The 22,009-nt window shown below is 39.0% G+C and overlaps 1 protein-coding gene across 9 annotated transcripts in view; it reads right to left on the reverse strand.

The window, feature by feature from the left end:
• trpm3 (transient receptor potential cation channel, subfamily M, member 3) overlaps nucleotides 1-21,703 on the reverse strand; it is a 144,568-nt gene extending 122,865 nt beyond the window's left edge. The window contains exon 1 of one of the 9 annotated variants that reach the window (XM_042221173.1): nucleotides 21,048-21,700. In XM_042221173.1, the coding sequence (XP_042077107.1) occupies nucleotides 21,048-21,251 (204 nt within the window). In that variant the 5' untranslated portion in view covers nucleotides 21,252-21,700. Of the gene's footprint in view, nucleotides 1-21,047 lie in introns of all 9 variants that reach the window. The other 8 variants (XM_042221172.1, XM_014333677.2, XM_014333676.2 and 5 more) reach the window with 8 other exon arrangements.
• Nucleotides 21,704-22,009: the final 306 nt, after the last annotated feature.

The following is a 22,009-nucleotide window of genomic DNA, read 5'->3' on the forward strand; positions in this document are numbered from 1 at the left end:
CCACTGTCTTTGCCCCGAAGAGGCAGGAAGACTTCTGCTGAGTTGGGTACACTCCTCCATCTGGAGAGAAGCAATGATTATTAGCCTGTGGGATGGAACCGCACGTACACAAGCTCACACACATTCACACCACTGCTCTCAAAATGTGTTCTTTTCTCCACATTTGGGGGAAATTCTCCATTCTCCACTCACCATCACTCACGAGCCAGTCACTTAAATATTCACACTCTACTGTAGGTGGTTTTCTAAGGTTACTAGCCCTCTTAAACTGATATTAGCTGACTCAAAATGCGTTGCATATCTGTCTTCACATCCCCTAAAATATGCATATTTCATCTCTGGTATTTAGGCCTCGAGCAGTGCTGCTAAATATTATTGGCAGGTCCAAACGGCTGTTGATAAACATTATCGGATAAGCCAGAGGTAACAGAGTGAGAAGATGGCACTGATTAAAAATAATGACCTGTAGCGACTGTTCAGGTAGCAACCGCCTTATCACAGCTTAGCATAATGCTATTTCAGGTCAACAAAGATCCCGTTTATTATTTAGATTCATCAGCTTATGGACAGCACCTGCCAAAACCAATTTACCTGAACATGAATCTTTATCTGAGGAGAGTCCTCAGAAGTGTCATAAAACTGGTAAATATCAAAAGTAGCTCAGCTTTCTGTTCTTAAAATGACTCATCAAACTTTAAATTCTTTTCAACACAGAAACAACAAGTCAAATTTGGTCATAAAAATGAGATAAATTGTGTGCAGTCACAAATTAAATTAGCAGCTAATGCTAGCTTGATTAGCAAGGTGCCTCCAAAATTCGCTGTCTTGTTTAATAGCATGCTCATTCTGGCTACTGAAAACAAGCTTGTTTTTTCTTGTTCTTTTTTAACTTACTGCAGAAGCTATGGTCCAATTCATGTTCTTCCAGGATTGAATAACACCATAATGTTTGGCTGGGATTTACACTCACTGGCCACTTCATTAGTTACACCTTGCTAGTATCACTTAGGAGCCCCTTTTGCCTTTTGACCTGCCTTAATTCTTCATGGCTTATATTTGACAGGCTGCTGGAAACATTCCTCATCAATTTTACTCCATATTGGCGTGACAGCATCACACAGCTCTTGCACATACACGAATCTTCCATTCCAGCACATCCCAAAGCTGCTCTATTGGTTTGAGACCTGCTGACTGTGGAGGCCATTTGAGTAGAGTGCACTCATTGTCAAGTTCAAGAAACCAGTTTGAGATGATCTGAGCTTTGTGACATGGTGTGTTACCCTGCTAGAGGCAGTCATCAGAAGATGGATATACTTTGATCATAAAGGGAAAGAAATGGTCAGCAATAATATTCAGGTAAGCTGTGGCATACTGGTAAGGGGCGAAAAGTGTGTGAGGAAAATCTCCCCCACCCCCTTACACCATCAACAACCATTGACATTGACGGGATGGATCCATGCTTTCAGCCCATCTAATACCACATTCAAATGACAGTCTTCCCACTTTTGATACCAAGCATTAAAACAAACTTCGTCTTGATGATATCTACATGCCTAAGGCAGGGATAGCTCAGTAGGTAGAGTGGTGGCCCCATGATCGGAAGGTCAGGGGTTCGGTACCCCTGAGCAAGGTACTGTCCTTACACACTGCTCCCCGGGCGCCCAATGGCTGCCCACTGCTTCACTGAGTGAATGGGTTAAATGCAGAGAGGAATTTCCCCATGGGGATCAATAAAGTACACTTTCTTTCTAAATGCACTAAGCTGTGATTTTTGCATTATGTGACCCTGAACTGGATAAATGGATGCAAAAAAGACAGAAGTGGGTGGTCAAACTAGCAACCTTTATGTTACTTATATGAAGGTGGGGATGAATGGATAACTAGATATGACAGGGATGCAATACAAAATCCATTGTTGAAAACTGTATGGGAATGAAGCGAAAACTATGGGAAAAGATGGAATAAAGCAATTAATGATGGAGTTGAGAGGTGCAAAGAACTTAAACAGTCGCTGCTCGAGGTAAATTCAGCCTTTTAGTTTAGCGCACATTGCTGCATGCTGTGAGTTAGTAAAAGAGGAACAGCGAGAGTCAATCCTCTTTTCTCTGCAGTAGAAATAATTTATGTGGCATTTGACATTACCCATAATAGAATGTAGTAAAAAGACAAAATCTCTCACGACTACATGCTTGCAGAATAGGGACAAGCATCATTAGGTTTATGGGTGAGATATTGCATCTTACACTCAGTACATTAAATGCATTCTTTAATTTATATCACCGTAGCTGCACTGCATTGTGTCATATCAAGTGTGCCAAAAAGAAAAGCAGCTTTTCAATGCACGATACGCCAAACGCACATGATTAATTTCTTCTTGCATAGCAGCCAACTTTCACAGTTTTCACTGTAAAGCATCCCTGGATGAGACATTCATTTTTTTTTTTTTAGTTGTTGTGAAAGTTTGCTGAAATCGCTTATACAAACAAGCATTGTCAAATATATGCTAAACTGCATACACTTTCAGTAGACTGAGTGCAGATTTCTTTCCACTACTTTTAAATACAGAGGAGGAAAAATTGTCTATAGCCTCCAGTGCATAAAACGACAACACAATGTCTTTCGTTAATTTGGCTTTCATTAAATGATCGGCGCAAGCACTAATTAGAAGCTACAAGGAAGATGGTGACAAGATCCTCCCAAAAGCCTTTTAAACTATGATATACCAAAACACAACTAAGGTGATTTCTTATTCCACAGCAGTCACTTCATGTGTGTAAAGGTTAAAAAAAAGAGTTCACAAGAGATATGGCAATTAAATTAAAGCAGGCAGCATGTTCAGTGAGAATGTGTATGATGTGACCGAATGTTTTGTCTAAGACTATTCTGTATATCTGATGCATCACATGCTTGAGGCATTCATATGCAGAGCAGATAACTTCTGTGTTGCTTTCGCCCTCTTTTAAGTGCTTGGTATATCAAAAGCATCTGCTTGGCAAAAATGTTGTATTAACCCAGGGACACAGGCATCATTGTCATCTGACTGATCTGAAATCCTCCCTGCTTTCGTCATGTACCACAGCTCAATTTGACCAAAATCTAGCATGGGGCTATGAACAATACAACATCTTCCTTTCAGCACTAGTTCAATATAGGAAGTACATCAGTAAACCAAATATGCTTTTGTTTGTGCCCTTGTGGTTTGAGGTTTTTAGGGATTTCACGCTGTCAGAGTTTTACACAGAGGGCAGTGAGTGTAGGAAGACTGAATATATGGGGAAGACCTGTTAAAAAAACTCCACGATAAATCAATGACAAACATCAAATTCTAGCCCAGAGCTAAAAATGTGTAGCGTTAAGCTTCAAGTTTCTCAAAAAGTAGATCTGGGGGAGTTTTTTAACGTTCGATGAAGCAGACAAGTGTGACAAAGAACATGGTGAGAGAACTTCTCTGCAGCCCCTCAGAGGGAGAATTAGAGAGGAAAGTATAAAAGCAAAGAGCGAATAAAATGGGTAATGGACAGAAACCAGAGAGGGCATGGCAGAGAGACACTTATTTCACATATAGAGAGCTCTTATGCATAATATGGATGCATAAAAGCCACTGAAGGGATTCAAACTATCATAAATTTTCATCTCAATCTGTTAAAATAGTCTAGGAAGGTTATTACCTGTGGGTTTTTTTTTTTGGTGTTTAACAACCTCGTTTTATAGTCCCTATCTTTAACTCTTTTAGAGGTACTAATAAAAAAAATAGCATTTAAAGGCATAATATAATTAAATACAATGGGTGGAAATATTGTGTGACCACTTATTTTGGTGTATGTGAAAGGAATTTTTGAGACTTTTTTTCATAGTGGTGCAGCAGACTGTCACTCCTAGTTTAAACTGGCAGGGCTTCCAACTTCTTGCTGAATGCAGAGAAACTGCAAACCGCAGGTGTATCACAGTTTTTTCTCATGCAAAAGCTAAAAGTGTTTAAACTAAAAGTTGCTGAAATTGGTGGGAAATGGTGGAAGCTTTACAATGAAAGACATGCAACGTCAACATGTGATGTGCATCAGAGTTATATTAGGACCTGCTGTATGTCAGAGGTTATCTGGGATATGGTTGTGGCCCGTTTAAAGGACATTGCATCATACTGGAAACCTTTGGCCTTATGCTGGGCTACATCATCTAAAAACAAACTCAAATATAAATTAACGCCATTTATTCCTGTGACAACACCAGAGTTAGAAATTTTCAGTCCTACCAAATTTATTAGCCCAGCACACACTAGAAGTTTTATGCCACAGCTGCTCTAAATTAAAATTATTGTTAATTACTAAAAAAAAAATTATGTTTCTGGAATGGTTAATATACCATGTGTGTGCAACCTCTTTAACCGAAATGATATTTTTAATACTGAAAATTGAAAATCATTGAATTAGATGCCAAACATTTGCATTACTGAACAGAAAAAATGAATTTTATTAATGTAACGTTTGATTAATTTCTGACTTCCAGTGTGTCGGATCATATTTGGGTCTAAAAATGTCAATTCTGTTTGTTATTTACCTAAAAAATAATAATATAATTTTTACTTTTGAACACGTTCTTAACAGATTTCATAAAATATTTCATAAAATATTTCTTTTATTGTTTTTATTACACGTAATAAAGGTGAATTAGTGTAATTCTCCATGAGTAACGCCCAAAAAATATCTTGTTCTCAGCCACCATGTACTCAGTTTCTCCTTGAGCCCGAGTGAACATTTGCACCAAATCTGAAGAAACTCTTTCACAGTGATAAGAGATATCACAGTCACACAAATGGGACATACGGGCAACCCAAAAACATAAAGTCTCTGGTCTTTTTGCTGAAGTCAGATCACGAAAAGAAAACAGCAGGTAAGAAAATAGAAGGTTGCTTTGTGCACATGAGAACCTGAGCGAGGAGGATCCATCTGCAACATCTGTTTGTATCATAGGTGATCTGGTGTTTCCTCTCTCTCTTTAAAGGGACACACTCATCTCGAGACAACAGATCAGCCCATCTGGTAATACCTGAAGCCCACAAGTCCCCGTCAGCTCAGTGCTCAAAGGAGAGCTAGTGCACACACATATACATACACACACACACACACACACACACACGAATGCAGGCTCAGAGAAATCTATAAATGCCAGATTAGCCTTAGTGCTTGCCGATCTAATCTTCTGAGTCAACAGAGCAATGCAGACACGGCTCAGTGTCAGGAGCCACTATAATGAACAGTCACTCATTGCACCCCAGTGCTGTGGAATAGTCTGCTGTCTTAAACCTGAAGCCTCATTCTGCAGCACTCTCTGTGGCTTCACTAGACTTTTGATTCGTTAATTCAATCCAGGATCAAGTTGAGAAACTTTTAGCAAAACTTTTACAGCCTGAAAGATTTTCAGAGCTGTATGTAACAGATATTGTAATTTCATTCAGTATATCACAGAAGCCGTAGTTTACGAAACTAATCCAAAAACCGCTGTAATATAAGCAGACTTTGATGAAATGATTCACCCCGGGTGCTCGGATCCGTTTAGTTCAGGAATCTGAGAGCATCTGATGTGGTTTGTTGTTTGAAATGTTTCCAGCCCAGCCTAAAATCAGGCATTAGTACCCAGCTGTGTGGCTGGAACCAGTGAGGTGAAATAATGGACACTACAAATAATGGGTCAACTTCCTGCATTTTGCCTCTGTCTTTGAAATGAGCTCTCAGAAGTGACACACATGCACACATACAAGACTCAACGCTTGCCTGCAACAATGTGTATAAACACAAAATGCCACACTCCCCTGACATAAATTTTGCATTAGCTGTGGAGAACCTCCACGTTGCCGTAGCAACATAGACATAGCGTAATTACCATCCTATGGGTCAGAGTAATAAAGCTAGACCTGCAGCCCAGTGGGCCCGGGGCCCCTGGTAATGGCTTTTATCGCAATGATTATTGCCACAAGCACCGCTAAACCAGGAGATACATAGGAGGATACACTCAGCCTCAAAGCCCAGACTCACGGCATCAGACTGAATAGCTTCAAAGCCACAGTTCAAAGCGAGGGTGCAACACGGGTTTCAGATCAACAGATCCTAAATCAAAGATGACAAAATTTACATAAAAAAAATACATCCACATTTACATAAAAAAAGACAGAGCTCCCTATTATATGTTTTCCTAATTCTAGATTTGGCAACCGTTTTATTAGATGCTTTACGTAGCCTGAATACGTGCTATTTAACTTTTTCGATGTCAGCATACCAATTACACCGATGCTTCCTGGAGCATATTATGGAGGAAATATTCCAGCAAATGTCATGAGAAATTATTATAGTTCCATTAAATATAATCCTAAGCATCAGGGATAATCAGCAGAGGCAAACATCACACGGCGAAGTCTAAATAGGGTGAATGTTTAAACAGTTAGCTACTTTCTACACTGATAACAAGATGAGATGTGTGACCCACAGCAGGCAGTGATGACTGATTGATCCCACTGTACATTTACTGGGTAATTAATCAGAAAAACTCTTTGAAATGTCCAGAAATAGAACAAAGTCATATAAAGCAGCTCTACCAATCAAACTCAAACTCAAAGCTGCAATGCTGTTCAAAGTACCAGCCTCAAGTTGGTCTGATAATCAACACCTACACTAACATTTTAACCTAAAAATGGCTGAGGTTGGTTTAAAGGTTGCACTTTACCAGTTTTATCAAAGTGCTTTTTATTTGTTTGGGTTTATGTGTTTGCCAGAGGGGTATCACTTCTACCTTCAAATTCTGGGAGAAAGCTTGAATGCTGACAGTCAGGGCTAAAACGTACAGTGCTGTGAACAAGTGTTTGATCGATCCTGATTCTGTATTTTTCTGCATATTTTGTCGCACTTACAGGCTTTAAACAAATTTTAATATTAGACAAAAATAACCCAAGTACACGCAAAATGCAGTATTTGATCTTGAGGATCAATGATTTTTTTTTTTTTTTTTTTTTGGGGGGGGGGGGGGGGTCGTGAGGCCTTTGTGTTCTTTATGGTCAGCCGTGGATTTTACCTTTTTTTTGCCCAGTCTCTTTTTCTGTTTATTGAATCATGAACTTTGACCTTAACTGAGGCAAGTGAGGCCTGCAGTTCTGTACATGTTGTTCTGAATTCTTTTGTGACCTCCTGGATGAGTCGCCAATGCGCTCTTGGAGTAATTTTGGTAGGCTGGCCACTCCTGGGAAAGTTCACCACTCTTCCATGTGTAGCAGAATGAATATTTGATTTAATGTTGCATTGCTAATTGCTGGTTGATGGCCAATCGGATTGTATAGTCACACTATAAATAGTAGCTGCTAGCTTAGCATCCCTCACCTGACTTCCATAGCTTTTACAGGTAGGAGTCATGTCCTGCTGCCTGGGTCTGAATTGGTTGAGTCGTGCTTTTGTAGAGATTGCCTCTGGATTATTTCTTCAGAAGCCTCCTCTCTATGGATTACTGGTATGTTATTATTTTGGCCCATAAGTTCAGTTATTTCACTCGGTGGTAAACAGGTGTGATTACAGGCTGTAGCCGCAGAAGCTTCCAATTGGCTGTTTTTTGTTTTGTTTTGTTTTTCTCAGAAACGGCATTGCCCGATCAAACTGATCAAACCCAGATACCAGCTACTATTTATAGTATGACCACATAATATGACTGGCCAATCACATTAATATGATCTTTATCAGATATTGAAATTTGATGATCGAAGAAAGAAAAAAAAAAAAAAAAAAAAAAAAAAAAAAAAAAAAAAAAAGAAAAAACAAAAAAAAAAAAAAAAAAAAAAAAAAAAAAAAAAAAAAAAAAAAAAAAAAAAAAAATAAATAAAAAAAAAAAAAAAAAAAAGAAATTTGATGATCTAAAACATGCAAATGTGACAAATATGCAAAAAAAATAAATAAATTAAGACCAAGAGGCCAGCAGAGATTTCACTGTCTGTCAGGCCCTGTTCATCAAATCAATACATGGCACCCTAACCCATTAAAAAAACACTAATGATTTCTCTAAAAAGAGGAATGGAAATGAAAAATTAAGACTTATAATTTCTTTCAGCATTCAGAAAAACTCTAATCTAATATGAGCTGGGCACTAATGGAAGCTGTTTTTGCCGAGGCATGACTGAGCATCTCTGAAACACTTCTGTCTGCCTCTCTTGCTCCACTTCTGTTCCTCTCCTCCTCTGTCTCAGCGAGGATAAATTAGCGGAAGGAATTCAGAGCAAGGCTGCTTAGAGGCGGGTTTAAAAAAGCTTTGATCAGGACCCATGCCAGTAATCTGACAAATCCATAAGGGGAGCGACTCAAAGCATGTTCATTTTTAAGAGGCTATATATTGCTTTGGCAAGTCACAATGCCTTGTGTTTAAGCATGCCTTTACTCTATCCTGCACTAATAATAACAATCACAAGTGTATCTGATTAATTATTTCAGTAATTTTGAGGTCGCGTGCCTTTTTAATGTTTTTAACATTTTTTTTCCTTTTTCTTTTGCTTCATTTCTTTCTGTTTCAGCGTGAAGCTGTGCATGCGCCAGTTATTTCACTTCTGAATTTCTGCCACTCTACTGCACAAGCCTGAAAGGCAAGCTGCACAAAGTATAGACAAAGTAACCTGAAAACGATCTCCCCAATCTAATTCGCAGTGCTCTTTCACAGTAAATGTCAAGGATGATCCAAAAGCTTTGCAGAAAGTATTACTGAAGTGCCATAACACCTCCACGTCTCTGTAAAATCAAATGGAGAGAAAAGAGCAGTGAGGAGTTGATGGGTGGATCAGTGAGGAAGAAGAAGCGATAAATAAAAGCCCTATTAAAGCTACAATTTTGATGACTTCTGATCACATATTTTCCTTGTCACCCATGCATGTGTTCTTGTTTGCATGGCATTTAGAAGACTGCGATAAATGAGAAGCCCTCCGTGGTGTATGGTGTGGTATTTTATCTACAAAAAAAAATAAAATCTGTCAGCTCCTGTTTTCTATTTATAGCAGTTTATCTAGACAAAAGCAGACAGTGCAGGCAAACTCACTTATAGTTCAGAGGACCTTGGCGGGCTGCATAACAAAGACTCAACTCGAGTCAAACTGAAGCAATCGAAATGAGAGTTTTTGAGGTCAGGATACGCCTTCAATCAGGCAGCTTCCACACATATAATCTCTCCAAATATGCAGATAGTGTGCGTCGTGCCCACCGCGGTCATTGCCTCATCAAGGAGAGTTGAGGAATCACTGACACAGCAACAATAGTATGCCATGCAACCTTATCATACCCTGTCATCTTGCTTTTCTTCTCCCTCTCTTTTTCTATCCATGGCAGCAGTTCATTTTTGCCCTTTCAATTCCCTGCCCTGAAAAGTTCACCATTCACATCATCCTTCTGAATGGTTTCCAGGGAGAAGATCTCCAGAGACACACTTCAACAAAAGGGTCTCACCACACCTCCAAAATGTGTGTGACAGCAACCAAATTACAGACTTGTAATTACAGAGGGACCTGTTTGTATCACGATGGAAGAAATGGATGGACTACATTAAAAAATGCAGGCCAGTTTTTGCTTTTGCTTTAGATTTTGACTTTGTTAACTACTAGAAATATTAGTTATATTAATGGAAACAAAAACTCTACATTTTTTTAAATTTATTTATTTATTTATTTTTATTTATTTATTTTTCTTTCCTTTTTCTTTTTCCTTATGTATCTTCTATTTATTTATTTATCGTTTCCTGTTTTGCGTCTTTTTCTTTTCATTTCTTTTTTTTTTCTTCTTTCATTCTTTTTGTATGGATATTTTAGTTGTTTAAATATAGAAAAAAAAAGAAAAATGACTGATGATGTTGCAGTATACAGAAATATCTCATTCAATTCAATAGTTCAATAATGGCAGTGAAGGTATTTCTGCAGAATATTGTGCTATCACCACTTAAACGATGGATGCAGCCATGATGTTTGTTAACAATGTGTTTTTTTTGTGATGAAGCCTCGAGATGAGAGTTTTTGACATCACCATGTTCCTCTTTTCAAATAGCACATGAGGGGTGAGGAGTGAAGGAAGAGGAGTCTGACTGCAAAATTGAAGAATAAACGCTGGTTTGTGACATGTCAATCACAAGCTAAGCCTGCCCTAAAGTCCATCCTACATGACTGTCTTTGTGACTGGAACAGAGTCACAATGTCCACATGGAGATATGTTTTGGCTTGGAAAACTAGAAATTAGGGTTTTTTTAATGCATTTCTCCACAGCTGGACTTCAAATAGAAGAGTCGACCCCTTTTGGCAGTTGAAAAACTGCAGGTGCAAGGTTTTTTCTGTATCAGAAGCTACATCCACCTTATACACGGAAAAAGTCATCTTCAAGAAGTCTGGAACACGGCGAGACTCCCACCTCTGGGAAACATAAGCAAACCCTGACTTGTTATTTGAGTGAACGTGCAGATACTGGCTCACTGTTTTCATAAACTGTGTTGTGGTGCGGTGAGACTTGCACAGTCTCCACGCTCAGGATTGAGGCATATATGATGCCAAAAGTAAACAACTTTTATCTGTTTATTTTTTAAATCAGGTTTTATATCCCACTCCACATTGTAATTAGAGTTATGGTCATTTCCACATTAATTTAGCAGACATACTCACAGTAAACAAGTTGAAAACACTGCCACAGCTGTCAGAGGCACAGAGGCAGTTCAAAAATAAAAATAAAACAAAATAAAAAAGTCGTTAAATGTTCAACTTTTATTTGTAAGACCAAACACTTTGAGATGTTTCAAATTTACCCTGCCTGCCTACTCAATCCTCTGGCACTTAAAGCTCCATCTGTGTCACAAACTCCCTCTGCTCCTCTGTCTCACGTACACACACGGACACAATCACGTACAAATAACTGCTTTTATCCTCCCAAAAGATGCTTTGTCTCCACAGCACGTTCTCCCACTATCTGACACCTCCCACAGTGTTCACTTCTTAAACAAACTCCACATGATACTTTAGGCTGTTTCCATGCTACTGTTGCTATGGATGTCAGACAACACCCTCCACACACACACACACACACATACACACCTTCCCTGCCATCAAATAACCAGCTTATTTGTACTACTGGTCTGCCACTGAAAAGTGTGTTAAGCAGATTAAAACGTTGAGGACTTAGCTGCACTGGCATGCCAGCAGCCCAGCCTCGGGATTCTTCTGATTCATGACTGCCGCTAACAGAAAGTGAAACGAAGGTCTCAAACATGCTATGACACTTACCAAAATAAACCAATTACTCAGTTGTTTCAGATTTTCAATTTAGATGGACTCTAAAATAAAACTTTAAAAGATAAGCACGTCATTTTCTTGGTGGGCTGGGCTCCTCATGACCTTTCTTTCCCCAGTTCTGGCATTATATAGCCTATGAGCTACGTAGATCTTCACAAGGTCATCTTATGGTGCAGTGACAGCTGGTGAGATCTCACCACAGGGTGCCATCTCATCCTGTCCATTTATTTATTTATTTAGGCAGGTGATGATGAGGACAGGAACGACGAGACGGAAAACATCAAAGAGGAGTGAGTAGGTCCTTTATTGTGTTTATGTCATGTTCTAGGTCTAAAGAGTGTAAATTAGCTTAAAAAAGAATCTGATCTTTCAGTTGAAGTTTTCCCATTTCAAAGTCTTAACATGTGAGACTCGTGAGTTTTGGAAAAAAATTAAAAATAATAATATCTAAAAAACAAACAAACAAACAAGAGAACGTGGTTATGAAAGAAAAGGACAGCTTCAGAGGTAGCAAGAACAGCACAGACTCAGTAAGAGGTGCTTATGAACGTGATGGACTACTTAAATTTAAATCTATTATTGCATTACAAGAACAGGTTGTTGTTCTTGTCATTGTTTTTTAAATTAATGATTCCTTCATCAACAAGAGGATGTTTTACTTCTGTTTAAATTTTGTGTACAAACCAGGGCTGCTTGACAGCTAATTCCCAGTCAGCAACTTGTTGCCAGACTATGCCGGTTTGAGAGTGGTGTGGGGACTGATGTTTTCACATTTCCCACATCTGTCTCTGTCCATCTGCCACCCACTAGCCTTTCTCCAGATGGCCGCCTCATTTCCCCCTTCCCTTTGCTGTGTAATTTCTATTTAATTAACATGAGTTGTATTACAATAGGCCAGTGGTTTACAAAGAAGCCGTGGTTCTCACCTTACTGTGCTAGAATGAAACACTTCTATGAAAAGAATTTAAAAAATACTGGGTATCTGCCAATATAGAGCAGGGGTACTATACATTATGCATAACATGAATAGTAATTTATTAAAACCTGTTTTCTGGAATGAAATGCTGCTAGCTCGGGTTAGCATTGAAAATGGAAAGGTCAGAAGCTTGGAAAAACAAGAAGCGTGTTAAGTGACCAGAAGCAACAAAAAGTGTTGCTGAGACAACAACAGGGTGCAAATGCAATTGCCATTACCAGAACATCTGCACAAATCATCCTTCTTCACACTTGGTCTTAGCACTACCTTGCATTGGTAACCCACCACATCGCCCACGCATGTCAGTGAATCAGCTATTGTTAGCCTTCCAATCAAATAAAGCCAATATCTCACACAATTACAAAAGTAGTTAGGAAAATAAATGTCAAATAATTGTCTGCTGAGTGGGCTTTTAATCTCTTTCTTTCACTGTAGGAGCCACAAGGGGGCACTAGTATCACCACAGCACTAAAATATTTGCTCAATTGATTTTGCATGAGTGTCACATTTTGTTAATCACCTGCACTTATTGAACAGCTACACTGAGAGAACTTCAAAGCACAAACCATGAAAGCACAAAACAAAGTTGCAAGATAAGGCACATATCAGATTCACAAGCAGCCAATTGAGATGGTTTGCATCATTTATAACTTAATATAACCAGACAGTGTATTCAGTCAGCAAAGAGAGCTACGTAGCTCTTCTTTTCATCATGATGTCTTTGCGACACTCACACAGCATCATAACCTGAAGGCTGAATCTTCTTTGTTACATTAGTAAAAAGAAGATTAGGACTCTCAAAAACAGGACAACACTTAAAGTGAGCCCAGGAGAGCCAAGACAAAATAAAAAGTGCATCTTATTTATGAATATAAAATTAAAAAAAAACACATCATGCCCTAAAAGAAATCAGTAAGTGCCTCCCAGCGATATTAGAATCAATACCAGAAAACTGTACCTAGGATGCAAATGTAGGTAAAAATGAGACGTTTTATGCAAAGCAGGAGAAAGACTGACCACCTTTAGCAAAAAAGTTGCAAAAAAATCACATAATCACTCAAAACTTGAAATGTTTAAGAAGGTAATCAAAGCTTTTACTCTCTCATTGAGTTTTGGATCCAAACAGCTAACAGTATAAAACTGAACGTGTTTCCAATCAATGTCAAAAATACAGCTATTTGCATTTAATCGTTAAGTGTCTGTCTTTAACTGTAAAAATAGCTTGAAAAGGCAAACAGCACTAACCTGACGTCTGATCTTATTTTTAATATTTTGAGTGTTTGTGCAATGGAGCAGAAAACACAAAGAAGTTTGTGAGACAGAGACTTTTGTTCTAAAGCACTGCTTAAAAAAACACACTGTTTCCATAGGAACTGTGAAAGCTTTCCCTCTTTTATGACCTCTGCCTCAGAAGCATTATTATACTTGACTTAATTTTAATGAGAATCCAACACGAGCAGAAGGTGAAGCATTAAAAAAAAATAAGCCTGAAATACTGCTAACACAACTGTGATGTGGAGCTATTTGGTGAACATTTACTCTTTTCCAAAAGAATTTAATGAAGCAGTGAAGCTGTTAGTAACAGTGGTCTCAAAAACTTTGTATGGTTAAACTCTGTAACCTCTTATGAACTTACTTTTAAAATTTAAAAAAGGGAAATGTGAACATATAAAAAGAAATCGGGCACTTTCAGTGCAAGTGATTAAACCTTAACCTAAAAGTGGAATTTCTAACTTTTATCATAAAACTTTACTAAAAAAGCAACAAAATTTTAGGAAATAATTTGTTTTATGCAAAAGTTGACCTCTGACCTTGACTTTGAGTTCAAGGTCACTGAGATTGGAATATGTCAGAGGTTTTTAGTAGATGCACCTATGGTATGAATTTCAACATCCTATGTTGCCCTGTTCTCGAGTTAGGCAGAGCGGCCACCCACCTAGCAGGATGGCGACAAAACTCCACCCCCAACTGATGCCTTATGCTTCCCGGTAAGTAAGCTTCACACAGCGTCCCAAGTCGCTCAGCTAAAGCTAGTTTCTTGAAATTGTATTTATTGCCATGAAATTTCAGCTATGAATGTCTTTTTTTTTGTTTTGTTTTGTTTTTTTGGTGGAAAAAAGCTTCCATAAAAAACTTTTGTAAAAGCATCTACCACAGTTAGCAATGCTAAGCAGTTAGCCGTACCTTTTTAGTTCTGTGAGGCGATTATCCATATTCATGCACATTGAAGGACTCATAGGCCCATGAATGAAACAGCTAATGTAAAATTTGCTTAAATTCTTGCCAAGCAACCACAGGAGATAACATGAGAGGATTTTTTTAATTGCCTAGCACACACTTCCTGCCTTGATTCAGATTCCTTGCACGTGTCGCCTCCCCAGTGACCAGACTGCTGACTGAGGGCCCGGAGGCCTGGATGCTGGAGCCAGTCATGATCACATATCTTATCCGGCAGATTATCATGCAGGTTATTTGTTGGGTGATTTCTATGCAAAAGCAGTGTTGGGCACAGGCAGACCCTATGCCCAACACTGCAGCAAAATAACAATAAAAAAAAGCCTGGAGGGAAATAGCAGCAGGAATAGCTGTAGAGAATTACCAGATGCAACTTTTTTTATAACCCATTGTGAAATACAGTCAACTAGTATGAGTGCAGAGAGAGAGAATGGCACAGCACGAACCATTAAATGAAAAGAATAAAACAGCGAGGTTTCAAGTGAGGACTTTGAACTACACGGTTAGGATGGTAGAAGCTGAATGAGACAAATTAAAACATAAAGCATAGAGATGGGAACATCAAAATCTGCATCTGTTTCTCCTACAAACACGTGAAGAACTTGATTTGTTCGCATGACTGTTGTATGCAAGCAGGACATTTTTACAGTGATGTAAGTTCGGTTACACCAACTGAGGCTGCGTGATCGACCTGTGTTTGCTTTTACATCAACGCTTAAATTACGGGAAAAAAATAGGAAATAAAATCTTAACTTACATCATTATGTACCAGTTTTGTGTGAAAAAATGATTTGCTAGAAGCTGGGATATATACAGAGTATATACAGACGACAGAGTGACTCATGGAAAAATGTAGTAGGTCTTTTGCACTAAAACAGTTTCCTGCTGTGACCAAAGCTGCCAGGTTTCCATTTAAAAAGCTATCTGATGTTTGGTGTAACTTTCTTTTACTTTTTTTCTATTTCTTAACATCAAATAAATCTCCAGAAACACATAGTAAGCACCAATGTGTCCCATCAGAGCAGCTAAAGACCTATAAGAAAAAGAGTCAAATGAGCTCTGGGAGCTTTTGATGTCATGCTCCGGGGGCAAGGATGATCAAGGGAGGGGGGTAATATCTGTTTTACAGACAGTATGGTCCCACTGTGGCATGAGATGAGGCTCATTACAACCAAAGCTTGATAGTGACGGTACAAGCTGAGAGGCTTTGACACTACCATCCCATCTCAAATTGCCATATCCTCAAAAGGAGACTCCTCATATATTCTCACACGGTTCACATATTAAAATACACAGAAGCTACGCTCAAACAGACATCAGATATGGGAAACCTGAGAAAAAAAAAACATCCCCGTGGACCTTTAAACGAGATGTGGGACTTCTCTAGCCTTACCGAGCAGACGGTCTCTATGATCCACAGATGGCTTCGTGAACTGCAGGGCATTCGCATGGCAATAAAGAAAGACCCAAATTGAGAGAAACAGTGTATCACACACTTAATCTCTACAGACTTGTGCATAGGGAAATTTAAGCGATAGCTCCAAACCTAATTTGGTGTGAAATTTGTGTGGCTGTGAAAAGCTGGGCTAGATACAAAGTAACAACTCCAACTGTATCAAGTCTTTTTCTGTGAAAGAGGAGAGAAGCTTGTACCGAACCATTTGCAAAAAATGCAGCATGAATGCATAATTTAACATATGGTGATGAAGCCACCAAACATATGCACATTAAAAAAGTGGCTGCAGCAATCTTTAAAGTGCATCGATGAGTATAAACACCCAATATGTAGCTTTATTTATAGAAAGGCATCAGTGGATACCGCTCAGACATGTTTTTGGTGCTGGTGCAGGTGTGATCAATAATATTAATTAGCAGCTGCACTTTAATTATCACCGTTTCTGGGATCTGATTGCGTGCCTGCTGGCTCTCTCTGCAATTATATAATGAGAATTTATAAAGCTGAGCAGAAGCTGTAGTTTGAACCTGCTACAGCCAGACAACATAACACGCTGCACTCACTTTTTTAGCCATACGCATAAACATAAGCATGCATGTTTCACTAACATAAATACGTACAGATCCAGAAGAAAGGACGTTAAGAAAGTTAGTATCATTTTTGGACTTTGGCTCGCTATATTTTGCGCTTCACTTGACACTGTGTTGCAAATGACTGGGATCACATCATGAAGGGATTGCTCAAACAGTTGTTTTCATACTAGCATCAGGCTGAATTATCATGACTTTTATAGCCCTCTTACTGAAAGCGGCATTACCCAAGGCCAAAACCGTGAGATGTTGCTCTTAGCTTACTTTTTATATCCTCTGTTATTTTTTAACTTCTTCTTTTACTTGGCCTGTGTTTGTCTTTTATACATATATGATATTGTACAGGACTTTGATTAGCCCTTTATAAATAAGTGATTTTTAAATAAAGTGTGTGGTATGGCCTTAGCTTGAAGTATGATGGTTAAGCAAGTTCCTTTGTGTTATGGAAGCCTTTGTAATGACAGTAGACTGACCAATGTGGAAACTGTGGAGAATTAATGTTTATATTAAACATGTTTCTCATAATCGATCTATTTTTAGATGGATGTCAACTTTTTTTAGAATATATTTGTCTGTATAAAGAGAATGCATCGTAATGAGTTTGAGACCGCTGGTGTAGATCACAAATCATATGTGGGCGTGGCCTGTGCTGAACCTAAAGAGTCAGTACCTTCTTTGTTAAATTAAACTGTTGCCAGCAAATTAAAAATCAGAAACATCTCTTTTTTTTAAAAAAAAAAAGTATGTTATATTTAGTTTTGCACCAACCTAACTACCAAATTTACAGTCTCACCTCTAAAGCAATTATTAGCCATTTTTACCCCTCAGCTGTAAAAGGTTGACAGGGTATTGTTGTCAGCCGGCCAGGCGGGCAGATAGTCAGTGGGTGGTGTGGACAAGTTTGTGAATCCAATAACTTGAGAATTAAACAATGTAGGATTTTCAACTTTATACCAAAGGGGCATCTTCTAGGAGGCTGAGGGGTAGCACAGGCTCGCATCAGTATTTTTAGAAATACTTTTGAAAGATATGAGATTCAAAATGTGTTCCTTTATTGTTTTTTTGTTTTGTTTTATTTCTTACAGTTCTATGTGAATAAAAGCAACGCAGTGGTGAGGTGATTATCACTGTTGGCTCACAGCAAGAAGTATTCAGATCTACTGATCACCTGGGGTCTTTCTGGTGTGGAGTTTGCACTAGTGGGCTCACTAAGTTCTTCCAAACAAATCCGTCTTAGGTTAACTCATGATTCTCAACTGGCCATAGGTTTGAATTTTGGCATGAATGGGTGTCTGTCTTTCTGTGTTTGGGTGTACCCTGCCTTTCACCATGACAGCCCAAATAGCCTCCAGCACATGAACTGGATGAGTTCGATAGATTGATGTGAAGAAAAGGTGGCAGTGATCATTTGTGCAGAAAATAGGAGAAAAATGTCTGAGGATTCTAAGAGCTGTGAAAAAGAACAACAATGTGACCACAAATCGAAAACTGTACCCATGCTAGAAACATATACCAATACATCTAATGTCTCATCTGCATCTGCAAAGGCAATATATTAAATTTCGATTTCTATGCAAAAAAATAAAATAATAATAATCTAGGCACAGGGTGATGGTTAAACTAAGTGTATGCTGACCCCAACCAAGAAGCCACAGTTTGATTTACAACAAGTAAAAGGAAGGATCAACTTGTAGTATCATAACGAAATGCACTGTGCTGTTTGTGCAGTCAACTTTGAGGTTATACTTAAATACATAACACAAAAGAAATGGAAAAGTAATGTAATATCTGGAACAAATTAACTTCTATGGGTAATACGTTAAAAAATAAGCATAAAAGTAACACTCCAAACACTTGGTTACAAGCTGAAATAAGAAGTGTTAAAAAAGTCTGTAACTTAATAGCATAAGGCATTTTAACTTAAGCAGACTGGAAAGCCTGAGCAGGAATATTACATTTGACAGGCTCATGAAAGCACTTTGACTGAACTTCTTAACCTAAGTTGGCAGAAGATGTCATCTCTTTGCAGCTGGTTGCCATATTCGCCATTTTTGTAAGGTTTTTTTTTCCATTTAGTATGCAGACATTTACTCGAGATTTCAAGAAATACACTTAAATCCACAATGCTGTGGTGAATTTTTTTTTAAATGCCTCATTCTCCTGGTCTTCCCTGGCCTCTAATCCTCCCGTCTTTCATCCATTCAGAATAATTACAAAATATTGGATGTTAGGTGAGTAATTCTTCATCTATCACTATTTCTATTCTTCACTGTCTGTCCCACTCATTTAGTTAGTCACACACAGGATCGCTCACTTGCTCTATAAAAAGGCATACAAACACACACACACACACCTACAGCAGCCATTATGGATGACTAATGATGTGACACTAGCAGTGGTGTTGCAGTGTAGTATGACACAGAGGTTCATATCCAAGCAACTCAAATCCCAAATGACCAAGAGAAGCTAATGCTGTGCACATGAAACGCAATCAGGAGAATATATAATGGCTTTAATGTTATGAAATGAGCTTTTTCCATATATTCAGATGATCTCTAAGCCCACGTGGAACAAAACTGTATAGCTGCTCACTACCTTTAAGTCCATGTGGCTAAAAAATAAATAAATAAAAGCTCCATTTCCTTTGAGTTTTTTTGTGTGCAATATTAAATCGTACTGGTTACTGGAGCACAAGTGAGAAACTGGAAACAGATCTAGTATCTCCATCTGTGCATATCGCTGTCCCCTGCACATCTCCAACTGCAGGAACTGCTGCCAAATCACGCCACAGATTGGCTAAGTGCGATAGTTCGGCTAACCGATGGCTTTAGCTGGTCTCATCTAAATCCATAGACATCAAAGAAGATCTGTATTTCGGAAAATAGTGTGAACCGGACCCTGCATCCCTAAGAATCATATTACCCAGAAGTTTCATCACTGCTGCAGTGACTATGGAGAAGATTTTTCCCACTAGCTTGACAGGTGCTGCCATAAGACGGAGTACACAAGCATCCTGGCACTTTGAAGCGGAACAAGAAGACAAGCAGAAAAATGGAAATAAGAAATGAAGAGTAGAGAACAGTAAGAGTCTGAATTTCAGTGATTCATCTAAACTTCCGATATATTTACAAGCAAGTGCTAATAGTTTAATTCTGTCTCCTGGATTATTCATAAATTGTAAAGTAATGCTAATCCACAGGAATATTGTATTATGCGTAGGCCATTTCCGAAGAGGCTATTAAGATGGAGATTACACTTTGTAGTCGCCATCGTTAATATGTTGTTGATGGATAATTAGGATTTAGCAAACAGTTTGCTGTGAGGAAACAGTGAAATAATAAAGCTGTTTAATAACCATCGGTATTGTTACTTGATCCTAAGCTTGTGTAATATAATACAATCCAGAATAATGATTTCCAAATGTGATTGTAACTCTATAAAAGAAAAAAAAATGTAATTACTGAGTCCATTATCATTCCCAAATGCTGCTGTCATTCAACCCATTGGTTTCGCACAGAATCACACAAGCTCTTCTGCAGGTTCACAGCCTTGACAAGTGAGCCACATAAACATTAATATTCATCTACATAATGTTAATAGATCCTCTAATATAGTGTATACATTTATACACATAATCTGCAAGTAGAGCAAGAAAATCGATTTCACTGTGAGAGAAATATTTGCTAAAATTGGTTGCTGAGGGTTATCATAAAGTGTTACCAAGATTAAAATATCTGTTTTTATAGTCATAAAGCTGATACCTGTTTTTAAGAAAATGCAAAAACTTCCAAATGGCACTGTCCTCAAGGCTGGTCTTTTGTTTGGTTCAATACACAAGGTAAGTTATTTCATTTGTTTGAATCACTATTGCATGTGCAGTTCTTTTCCTTTGTCCCATTACACATCCACTGGGTATTCTGGGTTTTTACGGACTGGTCCTTTGGACATTTTGCTAATTATGTGCAGGAAACGCAGGCACCTTAATCACCATTAGTCTTTGGTAGACAAGACACTGTGGTGCTCCTACAGAAGACTGCCAGTAAAGTTAAAGAAAAAAGTGGCAGCTTTAAGCCATAACCAGTAAGTGATCTTATATGTTTGTGTGATTTAGAGTATGTGTATACAATAAAGTCAATATGAATATAATAAAGCTATTCTGACTGCTGCATGTGGTTTCCAAGGTAACAGGTGATGGCAGACTATAAAGCTAAAAAAACAACTACTCTGTGGCAAAAACAGCAACCTACCTACACGCTAAATGTTTTTTACCACTCAAGAAGTGTAAAAAGTCTGCTGTTACTTGAGTACTACTAAAATGTACCAGTTTAGTACTAAACTACTAAACTGGTACATTTGATTGGTTAAATTAGTCTTACAAATTCCTTTACCCCAATTACCTCCTGATCTCTCACAGGTGCTTAACAGCAGCCTTTCCTGTCCCATTTCCCCTCCCAGCACCCAGATCATCGATTAATCTTTGGGGGAACCAGTAGCGGGGGCCTCGAAACATCTTACCGGTGGCTGCTGAGAGTTGAGTACCCCCCTCTTGGTGGACCCCCCTCTGGAGCTGAGCCTCTTCCACGACTCCGAGAAACGCCCCCTGGTGGTGGGACGTCCTGGCCCAGATGTCCCGGATGCAACAGATGAATCATCCCGGGTGGAGAACGGCCGCTCCCGTCTTAACTCCCTCCGCTCTGCCCACTTCTTCTTGGAAGCCATTAGTGTTAAAAATGTAGTCAACAGATGTGGCAAGTAGGGCAGCCACGCAGACTAGAGGAGGCTGTTCTTGATTCAAACTAGTGCCACAGGTGGCATCTTCACTTCATTCTCAACTACCCACTGAACAGCCCCTGTCTCCCTCTGTTGCCCCCTTTTTCCTTAAGTCTTAAGACTGGGTAAATGTCTGACTCCTGTCTCCCTGTTAATGTCACTTTTTTCTCTCTCTTCTTCTGATCTGTTGCGCAACAGATCTTCACCTGCACGGCTTCACTCCTGTGCTCTTCTTTCTCTTCTCTGTGTCTTTCCTCTGGCAGGGAGCGAGAGTCAGAGAGGAAGGTGGTGAAGCAGAAGGTGCTGCCTGCACCCTGTTGCATGTGCTGTTACTGTGGCTCAGCCGTTGATGCTGTTTTCCCTCCTCGCAGGGAGAGAGAGAGAGAGAGAGAGAAATAGGGAAACAAGGCAATAGAAGGAGAGAGGGAGAGAGAAAGAGAGAGGGAGAGGGAGGAGGAGGGGGTCAGGGAGTACAATATTCAGATCCGGGTGAAAGAGATGAAATAACAACAAGGAGGAGAGGTGGGGAGAGGAGATGACAGCTAGGCAGGTGGAGAGAGGTTAAAAAAAAAAGGCTACCACACAAGGAAAAACGAAGAGACAAGCAAGAGTCTCAGGAGTGCAGGGTTCCTGTTGAGCATTGCGCAGAGCTGCTTAAAGCTGACTGAGAGGCACAGAAACAGACACCCTGTTCAGTAAGTCACTCT

Source organism: Haplochromis burtoni, unplaced genomic scaffold (assembly GCF_018398535.1).
Source record: "Haplochromis burtoni strain Fernald_Lab_line unplaced genomic scaffold, NCSU_Asbu1 Contig_62, whole genome shotgun sequence".
Taxonomy (NCBI): Eukaryota; Metazoa; Chordata; class Actinopteri; order Cichliformes; family Cichlidae; genus Haplochromis; species Haplochromis burtoni.